The sequence below is a fragment of the Zootoca vivipara genome, chromosome 12, assembly GCF_963506605.1.
Source record: "Zootoca vivipara chromosome 12, rZooViv1.1, whole genome shotgun sequence".
NCBI classification, from domain to species: Eukaryota; Metazoa; Chordata; class Lepidosauria; order Squamata; family Lacertidae; genus Zootoca; species Zootoca vivipara.
In genome coordinates this window covers 27,806,668-27,827,302 of record NC_083287.1, presented here as the reverse complement: position 1 = coordinate 27,827,302, position 20,635 = coordinate 27,806,668, and the positions used below count along the sequence as shown (strand labels likewise).

At 41.8% G+C, this 20,635-nt stretch overlaps 1 protein-coding gene across 4 annotated transcripts in view; it reads right to left on the bottom strand.

Moving 5' to 3' along the window:
• DGKB (diacylglycerol kinase beta) overlaps window positions 1-20,635 on the bottom strand; it is a 360,345-nt gene that overhangs the window by 55,388 nt on the left and 284,322 nt on the right. For all 4 annotated transcript variants that reach the window (XM_060280745.1, XM_060280746.1, XM_060280744.1 and 1 more), the window contains one exon: window positions 4,065-4,155. In XM_060280745.1, the coding sequence (XP_060136728.1) occupies window positions 4,065-4,155 (91 nt within the window). The remainder of the gene's footprint in view (window positions 1-4,064; window positions 4,156-20,635) is intronic.

Below are 20,635 nucleotides of genomic sequence, written 5' to 3'. Positions count from 1 at the left end.
ACTTACTGCTATACATTCTCGATAAACAGATATTAATTTCATAATTAAAAGTAATCTTGTGTAAATACCCTGCAGGCCTCAGTGAATCAAACACATACTGTGTGTCAGGCCTCCCACTGTCTTCAAGTGGAATGTACTGGCTGGATAATTAGATAGTACATATTTTTTAACCTTATTTGCATGCATATTATATCTTTTGCACACTGACAAGCAGCAGTAACAACAAAAGTCAGATTACCACAGGGAATTCCCACAAAGAAGTCTTCATTCCTTATAATTTGCAGCCTAAATTAAAATAATTTGATCTTTGACAAGGATGAAATGTCAAGCAGAAGGGGGTCCTCTACAAGCCACAGCCTGTGGCTTCTGAAATCTGCCTAATTTATGTCAGTCACTTCTTAATACATATTTAAGTATTACACGAAAAAGATGATAAATATGCAATCTGACACCTTTGGTATTTCCCTGCTGTTAATTTATAAAGGTCTTGTGCCCCCCAAACTGACTAAAATTATTTAAATAAAGAGAGAATTGTGATATAAGATGGTGCAGGGAACATATTCACTCAATATTGAACACAGCAGGCAGTATACTAAGACAATTATTTCACTAGGCCTCGGAGTCCTGCTGTGATGAGTTACTTTCAGAATTACTAAAGGAGAAATTCTTTTGTTCAGACAGAGGAATTTTCGGTACATGTCCATTTCTATTGTGCTAACATATCAAAGTTGAATTAAGAAAGACAAATATATTTTATTTGGTATTGTGTTTGTCAGATAAAATGATGGTATTTAGTACACAGCGTCATGTATAAAAGTGGCATAAATAGATATTGATAAAGAATGAAGAAAATGACTTCTTAACAAGTGAAATATAGCATGTGGCTGCACACTATCCTAAGGAAAGCCCTGCTGGATCTGACTGAAACCAGCCCAGAATCCTGTTTTGCACAATTGTCAGGGGTTCCAGGAAGTCTCTGTGTCATATTTATTGCTGATAGCTTTCCTTAGCAATTGGTGCTCAGCAAGCAGCTACATCTGAACACTAACATCCCATCTAGCTATCATGGCCAATAGCCATTGATAACCCTGATCTCCATGGGTTTATCACATCTCTATTAAAAGCAGTGGCAGAGAGTCCATGGCTCTCCAGATGTTGTCACTCTCCCATCATCTCCAGCCAGCATAGCCAACAGTCATGGATGACAGTAATTTTGGTGCAGCAGCATATGGAGGGCTACAAGTCCCTAACCCCCAATTCAGTGTCAGGTGTCACATCCTGCATTGGTCAATTCCATAAATTAATAGTTTGTCGTGTGAAGAAATATGTTGTTTGTTCCGAATCTTTCTTCACACCAAGCTTAACTTTCTAAATCTCTCTATAGTGTTAGTTAAGTCGCTGGGCCTTTCCTTTCACCGCTAGACGCCCACAATAAATTGCTGAGCACCGATCTGGATTTCAAATGGACAACCACTTCTAAATCACAACTTTTAAAAGGCTCTGCCCCTGAATGGAATAATAGGTACTAAAATTCCTCCTTAGATTGTGGGCCTCTGCTGCTTTAAGGTTCAGGAATATTCCTCCTTATGGCTTAACCATTTTATGGACCAGGAATAGCTTTCTTCCTACTCATAGTCCTTCATAGCCCTTTGCTGTACTGAGTGGATTCTGAGCATGTCAGCCCCTCTGTGCACTTTGTCTGAATGAGCAGCCTCAAGTAGTATCCCTGTCCCCCGAGTCGCAAAGCTTTCTTGTTACAGGTAGGTAGCCGTGTTGGTCTGACGCAGTCAAAACAAAATAACAAAATCCTTCCAGTAGCACCTTAGAGACCAACCAAGTTTGTCACAGGTATGAGCTTTCGTGTGCATGCACACTTCTTCAGATACACTGGTGACTTCTGTTTCAGTGTATCTGAAGAAGTGTGCATGCACACGAAAGCTCATAGCTATGACAAACTTGGTTGGTCTCTAAGGTGCTACTGGAAAGCTTTCTAGGTTAGGGTTTGCAGGTTCTTCTCTTCATGGTAAAAAGCTGCTTCAGGTTGCTCACTATAGTTCCTGAGCTGAGTGCGTGCCCCTTTGTGAGTCTGAGCTGCATTGCACCTGCCTAAGACTACACCCCTTAAATCACCTGCACCGTTTGCCCATATGGCATAGGTGAAAACCCTGCTGCTGTAAACCCACAGTCAATAAGAAGCAAGACAGGATAAAGAGGCTACAATACATGGTCCCAAAATATTGGCAACCGCTTATGAATGCTAGTTATGCTCACCTCACTTTTCAAATTCTTCATCACCTAATCGCAAACTGGTGTTCTGTGCACGGACAAAAGTTACTTTATGAAAAGAATGGTTCCCTTACACCCCAAAATGCATTCTTTAACCTTTAATTAAGGAAAGCGAGTACAGTTTTCGTGAACTCATCTTTAAAGGTTATAAAATTTAGATGGAATATATAGAAATCAGTTTTTCAAATTTACATTCCCAAAGCTATTCCTGCCTTCACAACTTTCCCCCCTCTATTTTTATTATTATAAAAAAAACAACAACCTGTGCTATAGAGATCGTAAACTTTCCAGTTGGTTCCTGATGCTAAGTGGCTAAGTTTCGATTTCCTGCTTTTTCAGCTGTTTTAAGAATACACTGTACAGTGGTACCTCAGTTTATGAACACAATTGGTTCTGGAAATCTGTTCATAAACTGAAGCGTTCATAAACTGAAGCGAACTTTCCCATTGAAAGTAATGGAAAGTGGATTAATCCGTTCCAGACGGGTCCGCGGAGTCCTCAACCTGAAGCGTACTTAACCCAAAGCATGGGTGTAATTGGTTCCGGAAGTCTGTTCATAAACTGAAGCGTTCATAAACTGAAGCGAACTTTCCCATTGAAAGTAATGGAAAGTGAATTAATCCGTTCCAGATGGGTCCGCGGCGTTCATGAACCGAAAATTCGTAAACCGAGGTGTTCATAAACCGAGGTTCCACTGTACTGTATTTCAGGGTGGTTTTATACCCTGCTTTTGCAGCTGTTAGCTGCTACATTGTACCTCCATAGCTGGAGGTTGTTTGCTTCTGAATAACAGGTGCTAGAAACTGCAGAAAGGAAAAGTGGTGCTTGTTCTGAGATCCTGTTTGCAGATTCCCCATAGGCATTGGACCTCCAGTCTAATCCAGCAGAGGTCTTCTTATGTGGAATGAGAGGTGACTGGCAAGGCAAGGCATAAAGTGACATGAAATGAGGTCAAACTTCTCTCCCTTTGCTACTGTAATAACACTTGCCTAATAACAAAACTGAATCTTATTCCAATGTTCAAGTTCCATCAACAGTCCCTTTATTTCACTGGCCAGTGCAGATTTGGGAAATTGTTTTAGGTTGTTTTTTTCTGGATTGTCACACTGTAAATTTAGAAAAATTCTGTACACTGCCTTGGAATTTAAGCAGTTTATAAATATTCATAAATAAATAAATGCTCAGGGCGATAACGGAGCAATGGATTCAAACTACAAGAAAGAAGATTCCACCTAAACATTAGGAAGAAATTCCTGACAGTAAGAGCTGTTTGGCAGTGGAATTTGCTACCAAGGAGTGTGGTGGAGTCTCCTTCTTTGGAGGTCTTTAAGCAGAGGCTTGACAGGCATATGTCAAGAATGCTTTGATGGTGTTTCCTGCTTGGCAGGGGGTTGGACTGGATGGCCCTTGTGGTCTCTTCCAACTCTATGATTCTATGATAACAAAAGAATGTCATCATGGCTTCAAAGTAGAATGCATTTTGTTGCCTAACTGCATCTCTTTTGAACTCAGCATCTCTCCCACTTTTTTATTTGTACATAGACCTTCCCTAATGTGTCTTTGAAGAAATGGTTCATGTATATGTTTATTATTTATTTCAAATTGCACTTTTTGTTTCTAGCTAGTCCCTTACCTGCCCTGGGAACATAAATCTGAAGTTGTGGGACACACATTATGCAAATAAATTAAAATAAATAAATAAATAGATTAAAATAAACATTTGGCTTCATGTATAACCCTCCAGTTGCTAGAACAACATGTAGCAATTAGTTCCTTACTTCTATTTCTAGGGATTCGTGAAGCTTCTTGCAGGTTGCTGAAAAAGTTTCTGAAGTGCCAAATTCGAAATACCAAAATTTATTCTTCATTCTGAAACACGAAGACAAAAGAAAAGAAACATCAATATCTGCACATTTCTTTTTTTAAAGAAAAAAGTTAGCATCCTGACTTTCATCATAAGAGATGCTAAGATCTGACATCCAGGTTGAAATAGATGATCTCATAATTTTCAAAAACTTAAATGCAGCTGTCAAGAGATATAATATCCCCTACAGCTATAACAGGAAAGTTCTGTAACAGAGATAGATTAGCTAACTCTTAGGGAGTTTTGGCAATTGCCACTTAACCAGAGACATGTCTTGAAAGCTTACTGAGTCCCATTTTATGTGTCATACTTGCTAATTTGATTCCTGATGCTGTCCAAAATCCAGTTCTAGGGTATGCCATCATAATGAAGTGAGGTGGGCAAAGTAAAGTAAAGAAGGAGTCTTTCCCCAAGCTAATTCAGTGGCTTATTGTTCATTATGACAGGTATTTAAAAAATAAAAACACAACCATTCAATGTATTCCAGATCTTTAAATTAATCGGCTGTAAGGCAGACGTATTGACAGGAAAATGGAATACACTAACAAGTTACTAATATTTAAGAAGCGAGCGGAAAAAGTTAGCTGATGCAGTTGCCCCATAAAACAGAAAATACACTAATATTTACATAGTATTTCAGACTGAAACATACATTACAATTTTCCTGGGCCATACTTTAATATTAAGTGTTGCAAGCAGATCTAAATAAAGCTATGCTGAAGATGTATAATTTAGGCTAATTTATTGCATCCCCCCTCCCCTTTCTACTTAACTTTAAAATGTACTTTGGGGTGGGGAGAAATCTGTTGTATAAAAAATGGCTCCATGGTTCCATCTGCACTACTCAGTTACCGTGTTTCCCACATTTTAAGACACCGTCTTATATTAATTTTACTCAAGAAAATACGCCTATGGCTTATTTTCGGGGGGTGTCTTTTTTTTAAAAAAATATTACTGTAAGTACCCCTTCTTACCGCGGCCAGCATTGCTGCTGCTGGGTCCCGCTAGCTCAGGGTGCACAGCAAGGAGGACGCCTCTGACCAAAGTTTAAGGGGGGCGTGTCGGGAAGTTCCATTTGGCAGGGGGGAGTTGGAGGCACAATAGTCCTCCATAGCAGGGCCTTCGCGGTCCCTTCCAATTCCACAATTCTGTGAAACCGGAGGACATCATCGACAATGGTGGCATATGACAAAGGCGACGCTAAGCAAACCAAGCCGAGAACGGATGGCATAGGCAGAAAAGTCCCTCCTCCCCTCCTCCCCCGACGTTGCGGTGGACCTGCTGGCGGTGCTGAGCGGGGGGCCGAGGCCGTAGAGCATGGCTCACGCAGGTGGCTGGAGCGGGAGCGCAGGGGCTGCCGTGGGGCTGAGCTGCACCATGCAGGCATCGCTGCTGGCGTTGCTGCTGAGGCTGGCGCCGGTGGGGGACATGCCCGTGCCTGTGCCCGCAGCAGTGGCGAGGGTGAGGGTGCTGGCCGGCTCGGCGCGCTGCGCTTGGCTATTGCTGCGCCGCGCGGAGCACCGGATCAAGGATCCGGTCTGCAGAGTTAGCGCCCAGCAACGCCGCACGGAGCATCGCCTCCTCAATCCAGCACGGCGCTGCTGAGCGCTGACTCTGCAGACCGGATCCTCGATCTGGTGCTCTGTGCAGCGCTGATCAGTGCTGACCCGGCAGGCCGCCGGATCAAGTACGGTAAGCAGCCTGGAAGCTTCCCAGGGTGGTGGGAAAGAAAGAGGGGAAAGATGTCGGCGGGGAGAGAAAACGCGTGAGTCCTCTCCCTTTCTTTCCTGCTTAGCCAGCTTGTGGGCAGGCCGAAGCAATCGAGCCGACGTCTCTAATGACAGAACAGCTTCTGTTATTAGAGACGTTGGCTCGATTGCTTCGGCCTGCCCACAAGCTGGCTAAGCAGGAAAGAAAGGGAGAGGACTCACGCGTTTTCTCTCCCCGCCGACATCTTTGCCCTCTTTCTTTCCCCCCTCCCACCACCCTGGGAAGCAACATAGGCGAGGATCAATTGCTTTGGCCCAGGGGTTGCCATTTTACAGGAACAAACAACGTGAAAAGAAAACAGAAGCAACAAGCCCAGTCAGCAGTGCCTCCCTCCCTCCAACTCCCCCCCCCGCCAAATGGAACTTCTCGACACCCCCCCATAACTTTTGGCCAGAGGCGTCCTCGGCCCCGTTCCCACCTTCGCTGCTGGGCGCCGACCCTGCAGGTAGACCTATGTCTTATTTTCGGGGTATGTCTTATATTTTAAAAATCTTAAAAATCCTGCCATGGCTTACTTTATGACTACGGCTTAAAAAAGGGGAAACACGGTACTTACTATTCACTACTCATTTCACTGTGAAGAGGGACTGATTGTTAAACTACTGCAAGAAATGTAGCTCTGCGAGGGGAATAGGGCTCTCTTAACAATTCTCGGCACCTTTAACAAACTATATCTACCAGGGTTCTTGGGGGGAATCCATGACTGTTTAAAGCGGTATCATAGTGCTGTAAATGTATGATGCGAATGTGGTCTAAACATCCGCATTCATAAACAGCCCTCTGGGCATGCATAAACAGTGCTACAACACCACCACTGTGCATGGCAGTGAAGACAGAAGCACTTTTTGCAGGCTGCTGATGACAAACAGAGGGCTTTTGATGCACTTTGTTAGCCTGTAGCCTTCCGATGTTGAATTAGGACCATTTCCTATGTTATCATTTTAACGTGTGCAGTACATTGCAGCCATGGGAAAGTACATATTGCCACAATATTTCTAGCAGAGTTACTCTCAATAGTACAAAATGAGCCCTCTTCCCCCACCTTGTGGTCCTTGAGTAACTGGCCCAAATCCTGTTCCTCTCAAGTTACAGGATTTGCAACGGCCTGCCAGCCTGTTGCTCTAAATTTAAACTTTATGCTCCTGAATTCAGGATATTTCCGAATGATACAGAAAGCACTGCATCAATAGGAACTGCATGCAATTAAGGGATGCTCAATAGTCTTCAGGAATGGCTAAACTGGGTCATAGCTGCCAAGTTTTCCCTTTTCTCGCAAGGAAGCCTATTCAGCATAAGGGGAAATCCCTTTAAAAAAGGGATAACTTGGCAGCTATGAACTGGGTTCCCAGAAAAACAGAACTTAATCTGGAGTACCATATTGTCCTTATGGAAAGTGTTATGTATTGGTTTAATTTGTGTACATGAGTTTCTCTGCTAGTCCTGTAACTACTTTTCCCGCTCCAGGGCGATTCAAATGGGTGCAGTGACAGTTGCTATTGGTTAACTTGTTAGCACAATTTGGATCCTCACTCTGATAGGGTCCCGCCAAAATCTAAATGTATCCTTTCCCCAACCCCTGCTCCTGAGAGTATAAAAGGAGCTCACCCTTTCCCCCCAGTCAGTCAAGATTCCTACTGCAATAAAGAAGACTGTTCTTGTTATACTTGACTCCTAGCAGTTCCTTGCTAGTATGCTGAATCACTATTCTGAGCTGACTTCACGAAGAGCTGAAATCGCACTCACGACATAACAGAAAGGTCTCTTTCACATTATATCAAATGCTTAGATAGCATTTCTTCAGCACCATAGGACTGCAATCTTTCTGCCACTGGACTCTGACATAAACTTCAAAAAACAAAGCTAAGCAGGAATGAGAGTCTATTGTTAAGTGACATCAAGTTTTAGCAATAGTTACTGTGATTCATTTTAAACATAGGATTTTTATTTCCCACATCCAAAATATGGTTGTATCCGACTTCCATGGGCCTCCTCTGACATAGCTGGCTAGAACTTTAAAAAATGAACCATTAGCCGACTACACATTTATTTCTGCATGTGGCCATATCTCGGTTATACAGTACTATAGTGATGCCAACCTTATGCAAACTCGGAAAGATATATATATACATGCAAGAGAGACAATTCAGATGAGATACTGACTAATAAGAATTTTTGTTCTTCCCAGGGGCAAAAGCTGTAATGTGGAGGATTTCATGCTGAGATCTCACTCCCTCTTTTATATAACTTTTATTTATAAAGCCAAGCAACAAAACATTCGGTCTGCACTAAACTACATTATTTGTCACAGAGAAGCAACTCTTTTCAACCTTCTGGTTTTTGCCTCCACACATAAGCTGTTGTATCATTCTTGCCTAACCAATGAGTTATGATTTATAAGAAGCTCATAAGCTACACATCAGGCCCATATGTCCCAAAGTTAGTTGGATACTAACTGGAGGAAGAACTGTGAGGGGAGAGACTCCATCAGGCAAGGCCTCCTTCCACCTGCCTTGCCTCGCCCCCTCCGGCCCTGGGACTCCTCATAAGGAAGCTGTGCCTGGAGGAAGAACTGTGAGGGGAGAGACTCCATCAGGCAAGGCCTCCTTCCACCTACCTTGCCTCACCCTCCAGTCTCTATTTTTCAATTTGTATTGTATTGTTTTATGCACTGTGGCTTGCTGTTGTTTTATTGATTATTGTTTTGAAATTATTTATTGTAAATGTCAAGAGTGGGTTTCTGTTTAATTTTCATATGCTGATATTATTCTATACTATTTTAATGATTGTTGAACGTTACATTATTTGATTGCTTATTTTAAAGCTATGTTTTATTATCATATTTGTGTATTGCATTATATTGTTATAAGGTTGTTTTGTATTTTATGAGATTCTGTTTCTTCAGCTTGTAAACCGCTTTGAGTATTGTATGATAGAAAGGCGGTATACAAATTAAAAGTGATGATGATGATGATGATACAGACCTCACATGCCCCATCAGTATAGGAATTTTCATTTCTGCAATGCAACTCCCCACCACTACTACCCCAACCAGCTCCGGAGGGCTGGGGAAGCCACTAGAACAGACTTGGGGGGGGGAGGGGGAATCCTGCATTGATGGGATGCATTACTCAGCACTACTTTGGATACAGCCCAAATAATGCCTGGTACTACGTTGAACCATCGTTGGGTAGCCCAGTGCTGTCTACCCTGACTGGCAATGCAAAAAGTCATTGGTTCGACCCTTGGGATCTCCAGGTGCGGTTGGGAAGGACTCCTGCCTGAAACCCTGGACAGCTGCTGCCAGTCAGTGTAGACCAAATTGGGACTGATGAATGACATGGAATACGTTCCCTACGAGGCAGTAACAGCCCGAAAGATTGCGTCTCCACCCCCATTGTTCTGCCCGGACACTGAGGTCCAGTACCGAGGGCCTTCTGGCGGTTCCCTTGTTGCGAGAAGCCAAGTTGCAGGGAACCAGGCAGAGGGCCTTCTTGGTAGTGGCGCCCCCCCTGTGGAACGCCCTCCCATCAGATGTCAAAGAGAATAAACAGCTACCAGATTTTTAGAAGACATCTGAAGGCAGCCCTGTTTAGGGATGCTTTTAATGTTTAATTGATTATTTTATTTTTCTGTTGGAAGCTGCCCAGAGTGGCTGGGGAAACCCAGCCAGATGGGCGGGGTATAAATAATAATAATAATAATAATAATAATAATAATAATAATAAAAATAAAAATAAACACTTCATCCCAGTTATTAGGAAGCCATGTTATACCAAATCCATTGATCTATACACTGACTGGCAGCATCTTCTTTCCCAGCCCTACCCAGAGGTGCCAGAGATTGAATCTCTTCCTGCAAAGCATGTTCTCTAAGACTTTGCCACAGCCCATGGCTACCTAATTTGAGATCTGTATACTCCATTCCCCCCACTACAAATAAGAGCAGTGTTTTGTCATGACCCCAACAAGCGTGAGTACCTAGCTCTCTGAATGCAGCATAAAAGAGTATGGAGAACTACAGCCACCAAAGTTTCTTGTAGGTTTAGTGGAGCCAGTTTGGTTATCAATACTAAAATAGGCTGCAGTGCAGCTCTGCATTATGATGTTAATTAAAAAGCCCCCTACTGTTAAAACTATTTTATATAACCTTTCTGATTAAGCAATTAGATGGCATATTATCAGAAAAAATTGCCCTGAGTCTAAATATGGAAATAATAAATGTTTTATTATACACTAGATGAGCACGTGAACATGGCATCACAGTGGGCACAGCTAAACTTTTTTTTGAAAAGTGAACAACGATGAATTTCATTTATTAATAGAAAGGAATCAAATGGGTAGGTGTAAAATAATTTTGAAAGATTAAGCCCTTTCCATCTTAAAGATAGTACACACAGGCAATGCATAGATGCCCACTGTATAGTGCCCCAACTTTATCAGTATTTAAAGAACTGTCAAGTGTATTTATAATTCTTCACACTTTTGCACACTTGGACCTTGATCTAGGGATTCTTCTAAGGGATTAGAGAAGAGCAGGGTAGGTGAAAAGATGCCTAAAATCAAGGCCAGCCCAATACATTTTACTGCCTGTGGCAGAGGAACAGATCGACTCCCCAGCCCTTCAATGGGGGAACACTGTTTCAAGTCCATCCCAGACTTAGTTTGGGGTAACCCCACAATGGGGCACCACTTTTCAGGTGAGTTCACATCTCAAGCCTCTCTGCTCAAACTTAACTGGCACCACTAAGTTTTTAAAGCTTTGGTTCAGTAGCATTATAGCCCCTTTAATTCCCCCCCTTTTGCTTCTAGTCTACAGCAGAAAAACAGGTCCACCTGGATCAACTAAGCTTTTATATTCATCCTATCACCAGCGCAAAAGTGGCATATTCACCAATTCACACATATCTAGCGTTAGCCTTTTAAAGGACAGGGCAAAGTATCGTTTATTCCCATGACATCTGTTCTCATGAAATATGCTTTCACCAGCAACGGAGCTAGCTGCTCGGGTGCCCGGGGCGGCGCAAATACCATGCACCCAGGAGCGGGTCAAGCCGGGCCAGAGCATGCTGAGTTGAACGTCCATGGAGTCCGCAAGCCCACACTGCCATTTCAGGCAGCGCAGAGCCTGCAGGTGCCCGAGCCACCGCATCACTCCCCAGGAGAGACTTGTGGCTTGGGCGAGCTGCAGGCCAGGCAGTCACCCCCCCCTCAGTGATGACACCCGGGGCGGCCCGCACCCACCACACACCCCTTCCTATGCCACCGGCTTTCACACCTAAACCAATTTTTGCAAAGTCATCCAGGGTTGACTTTTCTGTAAGTATTATTTACCTATGCTGGGGAGAACAGTAATTTTTGTGTGTCAAGATGACTCATTTGTTTGTTTATTTTGATGTTTGTTCCTCAAATCACTGATATTATTCCAAGTATGATCAGAAAGTTTAAAACTGCAGATCCACGATGCAGTCTACCCTTGAGCGAAATATACCGAAGGACAGCTTTTTGCACAGGTGATCAGTACAAAACAGGAAAGGCAGTGCAACTATATGTTAAAACATAGTGCTTCTTCTTCATCATCATCACGGGCCTACATTAAACCAAACGGTGTGATTTAAAAATTGTCTGGAAAAGTTCATTGTCTGGGACCAAATCCACCCATCCCTGATAAAAGCAATTGCAGTAACATTTTAAAAATCCGAATAAAATCAGGCAACACCCCTGCAGTTAGGCACAACAAATGTTTAGACAATAAGGATAAATTAGTATTAATTTATTTTAATGCTTTTAAAAAATAATACTTTCCATTGAAAAACAGCCTTTTCTCATTGCTCATAAATCTATTACCTAGGTAATTTTGTACTTAGGTAAAATGATTTCATTGTGGCACATAATATATATTAATAAGATTGTATGACTTTTTTTAATGTTCTCCTTTTCTTTTCAGTCCTGTCTTGGCTATCATATAATCCCCATTTTGCTTTTTAATGAATCAAATGAAAAGATAAGGAAATGGTCAGTGGCAATGCATATCCAGAAGAATTTTATATGTCGGTAGAAAGATTTATAACAGGCTCATCTTTGACATTTTTTATTTCCAATAACTAACTCTAGGAATGGCACATCAGAGGTAGTAGTATCTTTCTGCATACTGGTTTAAACACCTCTTTCTGAATGCTACACCAAAAACCCCGGTACTTGCATACTTTAAAGCATGTAGCTAAAGCTCTCTGTGGCCAGTCAATGGCTGACTGTCTTGTTGGTATTCTCTGTGTAGCAAGCATAAATTCAAACTGTGTGCAGAAAGGAAGAAAAAGAGACTAATACATACATTACGTTGAAACTAGGCTACAGCTTTACTAAGAACCATCATAAAAATTGGGCAAAGAGACGGCTGGGATCCAAACATACCGGTTGTAGCGTGGTGCTCATGCAAATGTGTTGCAGAGAACTAGAGATCTGTGCATGACGAAGGTCACTGTATGTTTATTAATGGTGTCACGTTGCAGCCCCACCTGTGCCCCTATGGATGTGCAGAGCACCATATTCATCATTCATCATCAAACCTTTATTGGCATCACTTACAAACATTCAAAATAAATAGGCCAGTGCAATCTTGTTGCCATTTCAACAGTACAGTGGTACCTCTACTTACGAATTTAATGCGTTCCAAATGCACATTTGTAAGTAGAAAAAAATTGTAAGTTGAATCCCATAGGAATGCATTGGGAGAAAAAATTCATAAGTCGAAGCAACCCTATCTAAAAATTCGTAAGTAGAAAAAATCCTATCTGAACTGCATCCAAGATGGCGGACCGAGCTCCATTTGTAAGTAGAAACATTCGTAAGTAGAGTTATTCGTAAGTAGAGGTACCACTGTACAGTCACTTGCCAAAGGGAAGAAGAGGCAAGCAATCTATTTCACCTCTGTGGGTCTCCAGCAATGGCAGGGTCCTGTAACGTACTTGGTCCTTAAAAAAAAAAAATCAAATAAGTGGTACCTCTACTTACAAATAACTCTACTTACAAATTTTTCTACTTACAAATGGAGCTCCGTCCGCCATCTTGGATGCGGTTTAGATAGGATTTTTTCTACTTACGAATTTTTAGATAGGGTTGCTTCGACTTATGAATTTTTTCTCCCAATGCATTCCTATGGGATTCGACTTACAAATTTTTTTGACTTACAAATGTGTGTTCGGAACGCATTAAATTCGTAAGTAGAGGTACCACTGTAGAGGAACTTAGCTACTGTCTTGGTGAGCTTCTGGTCTCTCCCCTGTAATAAGAAGCGTATGACCTCTGTCTCTGGTTTCCATATTGGGATACATAGTTGGTCTAGGAATTGTTGGCAGAGATCATCATACATTTTACATTTAAGGACCATGTGAGCTGGAGTTTCCACCAGGTGGGCATCACATGGGCAGATCCTATCTCCTTCTGCCATACCCGCGAACCTACCCCAGAGGAGGTTGGAAGGATTGAACCTAGCCAGCGAAAAAGCCCTTCTTTCTTGCGGGTTAAACAAAAATTGTACATAATTGAGGTTAAATTCCTGCGCCCGAGAGTGGAAAATAAAGAGGGGAACATGTTTTTTTCCGCAGCTGAAATTAGTTCCTGGCGCTCTATGTCCCACAGCCTAGATTTTAACATGGCCTTGGCGATTGGAAAAGCCACAGCACCGAAGAGATCCTCTGAAAGCCCAAGTTGCTGTATCTTTGTGCAAAACAGTTGTAGCCCCGGGGAAGGGAAGGAGTCTGACAGAACTTCGCTAAGTAAAGTATCTTTGTCTGCTGAAAAGCAAATGTTTGGCCATAAAAGAAAACTCGCCCAGGCAACTGTCTCTAGCTTATGTTGGCCTCCCTCTAGACACAGAGCACCATATTGACCACGTTCCTTAAACTTTGTGTCCAACTGCATTTGATGGCACTTACGCTTGGCGCTTTACTTTTCCTTTTTATAGTAAAAAATGAGGCACCAGTACTCATATACTGAAAAAGTGCCGAGGTTGCCAGCACAAAATGGCTGCCATGGGCAGCGAAGAAGAAGAAGAAGAAGAAGAAGAAGAAGAAGAAGAAGAAGAAGAAGAAGAAGAAGAAGACATGCCAGTATTCCAGACATGCCAATACTATCACAAAAAACCCTGCTTATGCTGATGATTCCTAAAGTTTCACATCAATTTAGTTTGGATCCTGCTCTCCATAATCTTAGTTGCCTGTTCATACATATGCTACTGTGCAGGCATATAACCTGAAAGATAGGATCCAAAAGAAAAAGGGAGACGGGAATTCAAGTTTGCCGACCCTCTCAAATGTTCCAATAAAACTTCTTTTAGCTGCCTGCTCCCTAGTCTTACAAAACTGACCAGCCCACATGCTCTCCATCCCTGTTTTGTCGGCCTAGGAAGAAACCTGTAAATCCTTCTGGCATAAACTTTTACTCTTCCAATTTATCCCTATTACTCTTTAAAAAAAGAAGATAACTAAGAACTAGAATGTGCCTTGAAGTTAAAGATTACATTGAAAAAATACAATTTAGGATGCACCTGCACTCTGCTGCTTTGTTAAACTCCCCGAAGGTTATATCTTTTATCAGGATTATATAAACGTGATACTCTCAAGTGGCATAAATTAACAAGAGGTTACCTCAAGCACCTGGTATAAAACCAGCACCTGGTATAAAACCAGCAATTACACAGCAGTGTGATATCTGAATGATAATAATTTACAAGAGACTTCCCGCCTAAGTGAACAGACTTTCTGATCCGTGATGCTTTATCTTCAAAAGCAAATGCCACTATTCATAATCACAGTCAGATGCTTATTAGTGTCTTGTGGAAAAAAATGTTATCCGCACGGTAGATGAAAATGCTAGACATCGGGCGGGTGTGGAGGGGTGATACCAAAAAAAAAAAATAAAGAATAAAAATGTTTTTGCCTTTCGCATTTGATTGTGTAGATTTCTGCACTAAATATACATTTATATTTTTCCTGACAGTTTTTGCTTATTTTCTCGGCTTCACAGTTCTATAAGCAGCTGCTGACATAGCAGTGGTATATTAATACGAGAGTTGCGATTATATATGGCTTAATAGAAGTTGTGCATCTGTGCAACTGGCAATTGTGCACCAAATGAATGCACGGATAATCTGAACAAAACAGACCACTCAATTGCCTTCTTAATATTGATCATTGCCTCATTAATATTGAACATAGTTAACAATGTGAATTGATTACAGATCTCGTTAATCTACATCGATTCCATACAAATTTTGTGTATTGTCTGGGCAAGGTATTTTTTAGTTTCAAAGTAGAGAGCAGCTATAGCAGCCAGCCAGGGCAAATGCAACCAGGTTGACATGGTCAGTTTGTGCAGATTCCCCATTCTCTTGGAGATTATTCATACTGACCAGCCGATGTACGGAATCACAAATTCTTGCTATTACTATTGGCATGGTCTTCATGCCTTCATGTGAATGCTTTTGGACATTCTCTTTTTAGCTCAAATCCATTGCAACATATACAGTGGTGCCTCGCAAGACGAATTTAATTCGTTCCGCGAGTCAATTCATTTTACGAAAAATTTGTCTTGCAAATCGCGGTTTCCCATAGGAATGCATTGAAATTTCTTTTTTTGCCCATAGGAACACATTAATTAAATTTCAATGCATTCCTTTGGGAAACTGCGATTCGCAAGATGATTTTTTTGCAAAATAAATTTGTCTTGCGAGTCACCATCAGATCGCAAGACGCATTCGTCTTGCGAAAAATTCGTCTTGCAGGGCATTCGTCTTGCGAGGTACCACTGTACATTAAATAATGAAGGCTGCATTCCTAAAGCACAATCCAAACTACAGTGGGACTTGTGAGTAAACATGCACAGGGTTGTACTGAAAAATCCGTACACAGCTTTGGAACTACTAGCTCTGATGCATTTGGGGGAAATCAATGAAGCACAGTATAAAATCTATGTAATTGTGTGACTTATAACAGAGAACCTTATTAACTTTATAGCAAGGTCATAGAACTTCACACTTCATTTTTAAATTATGTCAGAGGAATAAAACAATTTTCCTTGTCTTTACCTCTAATATCCTGCTATGCTAACGCAGACCTGACACAGACTTTTACTTAAATTAATGAAGCTATTATTATAATTCTCCATAGGGCTATGATCAGGTTTCTATGAAGAAAATCCTGGCTGCCGGATCCGACTGCATAATTCTTACTGTATTTCAGAATCAAAAATGTACAAAGCATTTTTATGAATTGCCTCTCTGTAAGGCAGGGCCACATGGAATTCATTAGTCTACTTCTGACCTAGGCAATATTTAACTCTTCCTAGAAATTAAAGTTACAAAGTGATATTTAGTTCAGATATAGTCTAAAAACCACGTTTCAAAACATTGTTACAAAACAATAGAACAAATATTGGATGTTAAATTTGATTGCTCTCAATTAATGTCACAGGCAATCCTCCTTCCAGGTTTACCTGTCTGTGGTCAAAGCAAAATATCTGGGACACTGGCTTTGTACCATGAGATCAACTCTCCTTCTTGAGAAGTTCTAAGGGGGGCGGGATGGGGATCCTATAACCCTGTTTCCTTCCACAACTCAGTTCCCTTTCTGTCAAGAAATGTTTGTGTTTGTGTGGGAGCCACATCAAATTTCTGATGCTCCAAGTATGACTGTCACATTTCTTAAAAAAATGTATGCATCTGATAAACTGCTCTTCACTGGCGCATGTATTTATACTGCCACAGTTTACATTTCTTTCAAAAAGCAGCAGGATGCTGTTACCTCAAATCCAAACAAATAGTTCACAAAACTTTTCAACAGCATGGAATCTCATGTAGCGCAATTGCACTCTTGACTGCTCCTTGGAAATAGGTGTCCACCACCGTACCGAAGTGAGCAAAGAATACTACCTGCTGACATTGATTTGCGACAAAAGAATTTCTCAGTAAGTCTTTCTCTTTAACATTTACTCTTAGGAAACCTGTGCAGTGGGAGATATTTATGAGTTGCTTTCAGCTTAAAAATAAATCACCTCTAATTCCTCTAAGCGAAATCAATCAAAAGTCTGTAAAAAAATGGGCTAGTTGTTTGGTCGATTCTGGCAGAAAAGTAAACAGCACTTCAGCTTTTCTCTACCATTAAGGCCTAAAAGGCCTAGAAAGTAAATCAATATCTCCAGTCAGCCTTCTGGCCATTGTTTAGCCAGTAAATATGGATTTTCACCGGCTTACTACACTCCTTTGGGACTAACCTATAATCCACAGAGAGTAATAATAAGTTCGTTATCTAGTTCAGCTCTTTGTTGTACATTTAAATGGGCCACATCCATCAGCTGCACTTGTTGAAGTTAAGAGATGATGACATCCCATTCAACTTATTTCATAATGAAACAGTTGCAATATATTGCAGAAGGAACTGTTTTAAAGTCCCGTTTGCTGGTGGATTATTGAAATGGGCAAATGTAGTGTGTGTGTGTGGGGGGGGGTGTCAGGGGTTTAAATCCCCGATTTTCTATACAGGATTACTTCTACATTAATGAGCTAAATCGTGGCGCTGTTTATTTCTGTCACGCATACATCACACAATTTGTTCATTATTCATATCAATCTGTTTCAAATATTTCCGGTTAAATACTGCTGTGAAGCAGACAGCTGTCAGAACCAATCAGTGCTTTTTAAGTTTAGCTACCAGATGTTTGCTGGACCAAAATGATTTCCCCTCCCCCTTGCCTAGGACAGAGAAGAAAGCCCTCATATGGTTAGACACCCTGTGCTCTTAGCCAGAGATAGTTATAGGCCGTGACACTGAGTACTTACGTTCACTGTGCATATACATTCTCTATGTAAGCAGAAGGAGTTCAGTACCAGTTGACAAAGCCATTGAGTGCTTTTACTGTCAATAGCTTCTCTTTATTGTAAAGCAGGCATCCCCAAACTTCGGGCCTCCAGATGTTTTGGACTACAATTCCCATCTCCCCCGACCACTGGTCCTGTTAGCTAGGGATCATGGGAGTTGTAGGCCAAAACATCTGGAGGGCTGCAGTTAGGGGATGCCTGTTGTAAAGGGTAAAGGTAAAGGGACCCCTGACCATTAGGTCCAGTCGTGGACGACTCTGGAGTTGCGGTGCTCATCTCACGTTATTGGCCAAGGGAGCCAGCGTACAGCTTCCGGGTCATGTGGCCAGCATGACTAAGCCGCTTCTGGCAAACCAGAGTAGCGCACGGAAATGGCGTTTACCTTCCTGCTGTAGCGGTACCTATTTATCTACTTGCACTTTGACGTGCTTTCGAACTGCTAGGTTGGCAGGAGCAGGGACCGAACCATGGGAGCTCAGCCCGTCACAGGGATTCAAACCGCCAACCTTCTGATCAGCAAGCCCTAGGCTCAGTGGTAGTTGTTAATCAGTCATCCCCCCCCTTAGTTCTGCAAACTTTTAGGGCACTTTGACATGGCCGGATTTATTACGGGCAAAATGACTTCTGCACCTCCAGGTCTCCTACAAAGTTCTGCTGGTGTGGATAGAGCTTGTTTGCCTCCAACTCGCATCAGACCCACCCAGCGTGGTCAATGCTCAGGAATGATCAGAGCTGTAGTCAAATGAACTCTGGATGGGCATAGGTTAGCCACCCCTGCTCTAGGAGATCTGCACCTCCCTTAAAAAAGAAGAAGAAAAGAAGTAGCAGCTTAGCAGTGAGAAATCGCTGCTTCTTCTATTTAAAACTTGCAAGGAAGTTGCACGGCAATGTTTCATCTTTTCCTTACCTGGAACTAGGTAGAATGGTCACAAAAATATTCCAAACATCAGTATGTCTCATCTGCATTGTAGCCCCCTGGTGCCTTTTTCTTCTTTGAGGTACTAATCTGATGAGAATGCCTCAAACATCTTTTCTCTTGGGCTCCTTGAAGAATTATCAGGGTCAGGCCCTCAAGCAGTCAGGCTGGGGTTGCAAATTGCAAGAGGTAACAGTGCAGAAGCTACCACTGAAGGCCCAGAAGAAGTTAGCGTGAGGCAAGGAACGCATGGGCCTGGGCTTTAAAAGGCAGCATTACAGGGCAAGGGAGCCTGAGCTTTCTCCAGTGAGACTAATCAATCAGAATACGGAACACATTTGAAGGCTAGGGCTTTATAGGGATCAGCTGATAAGAGCAGTCAGTCAGGTGACCCATTAAATACTGCCATGTACCCTCGAAGAAGGTAGCTCAGTTTGCCAGGCTTTTCTGAAGTTAAGCTTGGCTGCTGGGATCACAGCTCAAGATTGCACTCCCTTACAAGGCCTAACAGAGGCAGAGAACTTTGTTTCTGGGCAGCATATGCATATTGTTAATAAATAATGTGAATTAATAGACTAGCTAATGGAACCAGCAAATTAATGGCTAAGTATTTAATATCTCCACTTAAATGGTTTTCCACACTGACTATAGCATGCCTGATGGTAAAAAAAAGGGGGGGGGAGTATTCATATACCGTATTGATCAAATGTAACTGATCCTGTAAAAAGGTCAATTATTATTATTATTTTAAAAAAGTGCTGTGGGTGCCAGCACAAAATGGCTTCCATGGGCAGGGGATAAAAGAGGTACCGATATTCTGTATCAGTGAGTACTGTCACCCCCCCAAAAAAAAACACAGACTTGCTGAAAACTATATAATACAATGTGTATCTATTATCTTTCCAAGTTTCATAAAATAGCTTCAGATGGAGGCTAAAATCCTGAGGTACTTAAATAAAATTCAGGACTTGTCCCCTGCCTCAAAAGCATGGATCCAATCTTCTGTTTCTGATCTCATTTGAATATCGTATTTTAAAGAATATTTTCACCACATGCAAAGTTTTGTTCTGTGCAAAAGCAGATAAAACTTTCCCATTTTCTTCAGTCTCAGCATAATTATATTGCCACTGCTGTTAAGATGTGTGCAGCTGGTATGATCTAATGTTTTTACTTAAACACTTTTAAGACGATAAATTATTACGTTCTTATAGATAAGTTTATGTATAAGTAAACAACAGAAAGCAAACCCTGATTCTAAGGTCATGTGTTCTTTAGCAAAAATGAAATGAGTTATATCCCTAAAAAAAAAAAAAAAAAGTTGCCCACATCCAGACGTGTGTGTGTGTGGTCAGATGCAAATCTATCACTTGCATGCATTAATTTCAACACATGGATATACTTGGATATACTGAAATTAGAAGGGAAGATCTCTGTGTGAGAGCAGTGAAGGGAAAGAAGTTTATTATGGGCTTCTGTGCCTGGAATGGATGACTGGATCAGGGAGAACATATTGTTGTGTGCACCCCAATCTCGTAGTGGCAAGAGTATCAGCGCTTAACCAGTTTGGTTTCCTCGAAATGAAAGCCTATGGAGCCTGTGGTGTCTTTCAGCTGTATGGTTTTATTTACCCATATATACAACATGAGCACACGATAGAAGGGCTCACAGCATTAACTCGCCCACAGATCTTGCCTCCCTATTAGGTTTCATAGCTTTGGATTCAACACAGAGAGGAAGTCGATCCTCTCTGTGTCTCCTTCTCTTTCAGCATCAGTCAGACTCCTGTACAGACCATACCCTCCAACTCCCGGTTAGAAAAATCTGGGATCAGCAGCGCGGCACCGGAAGTCGCTTCCAGACATGTGTAGAAGCAACGTCCAGTGACGGCGCTGCCCGATTTCTGGTGCCCAGACAAGGGCAGAGCAGCACT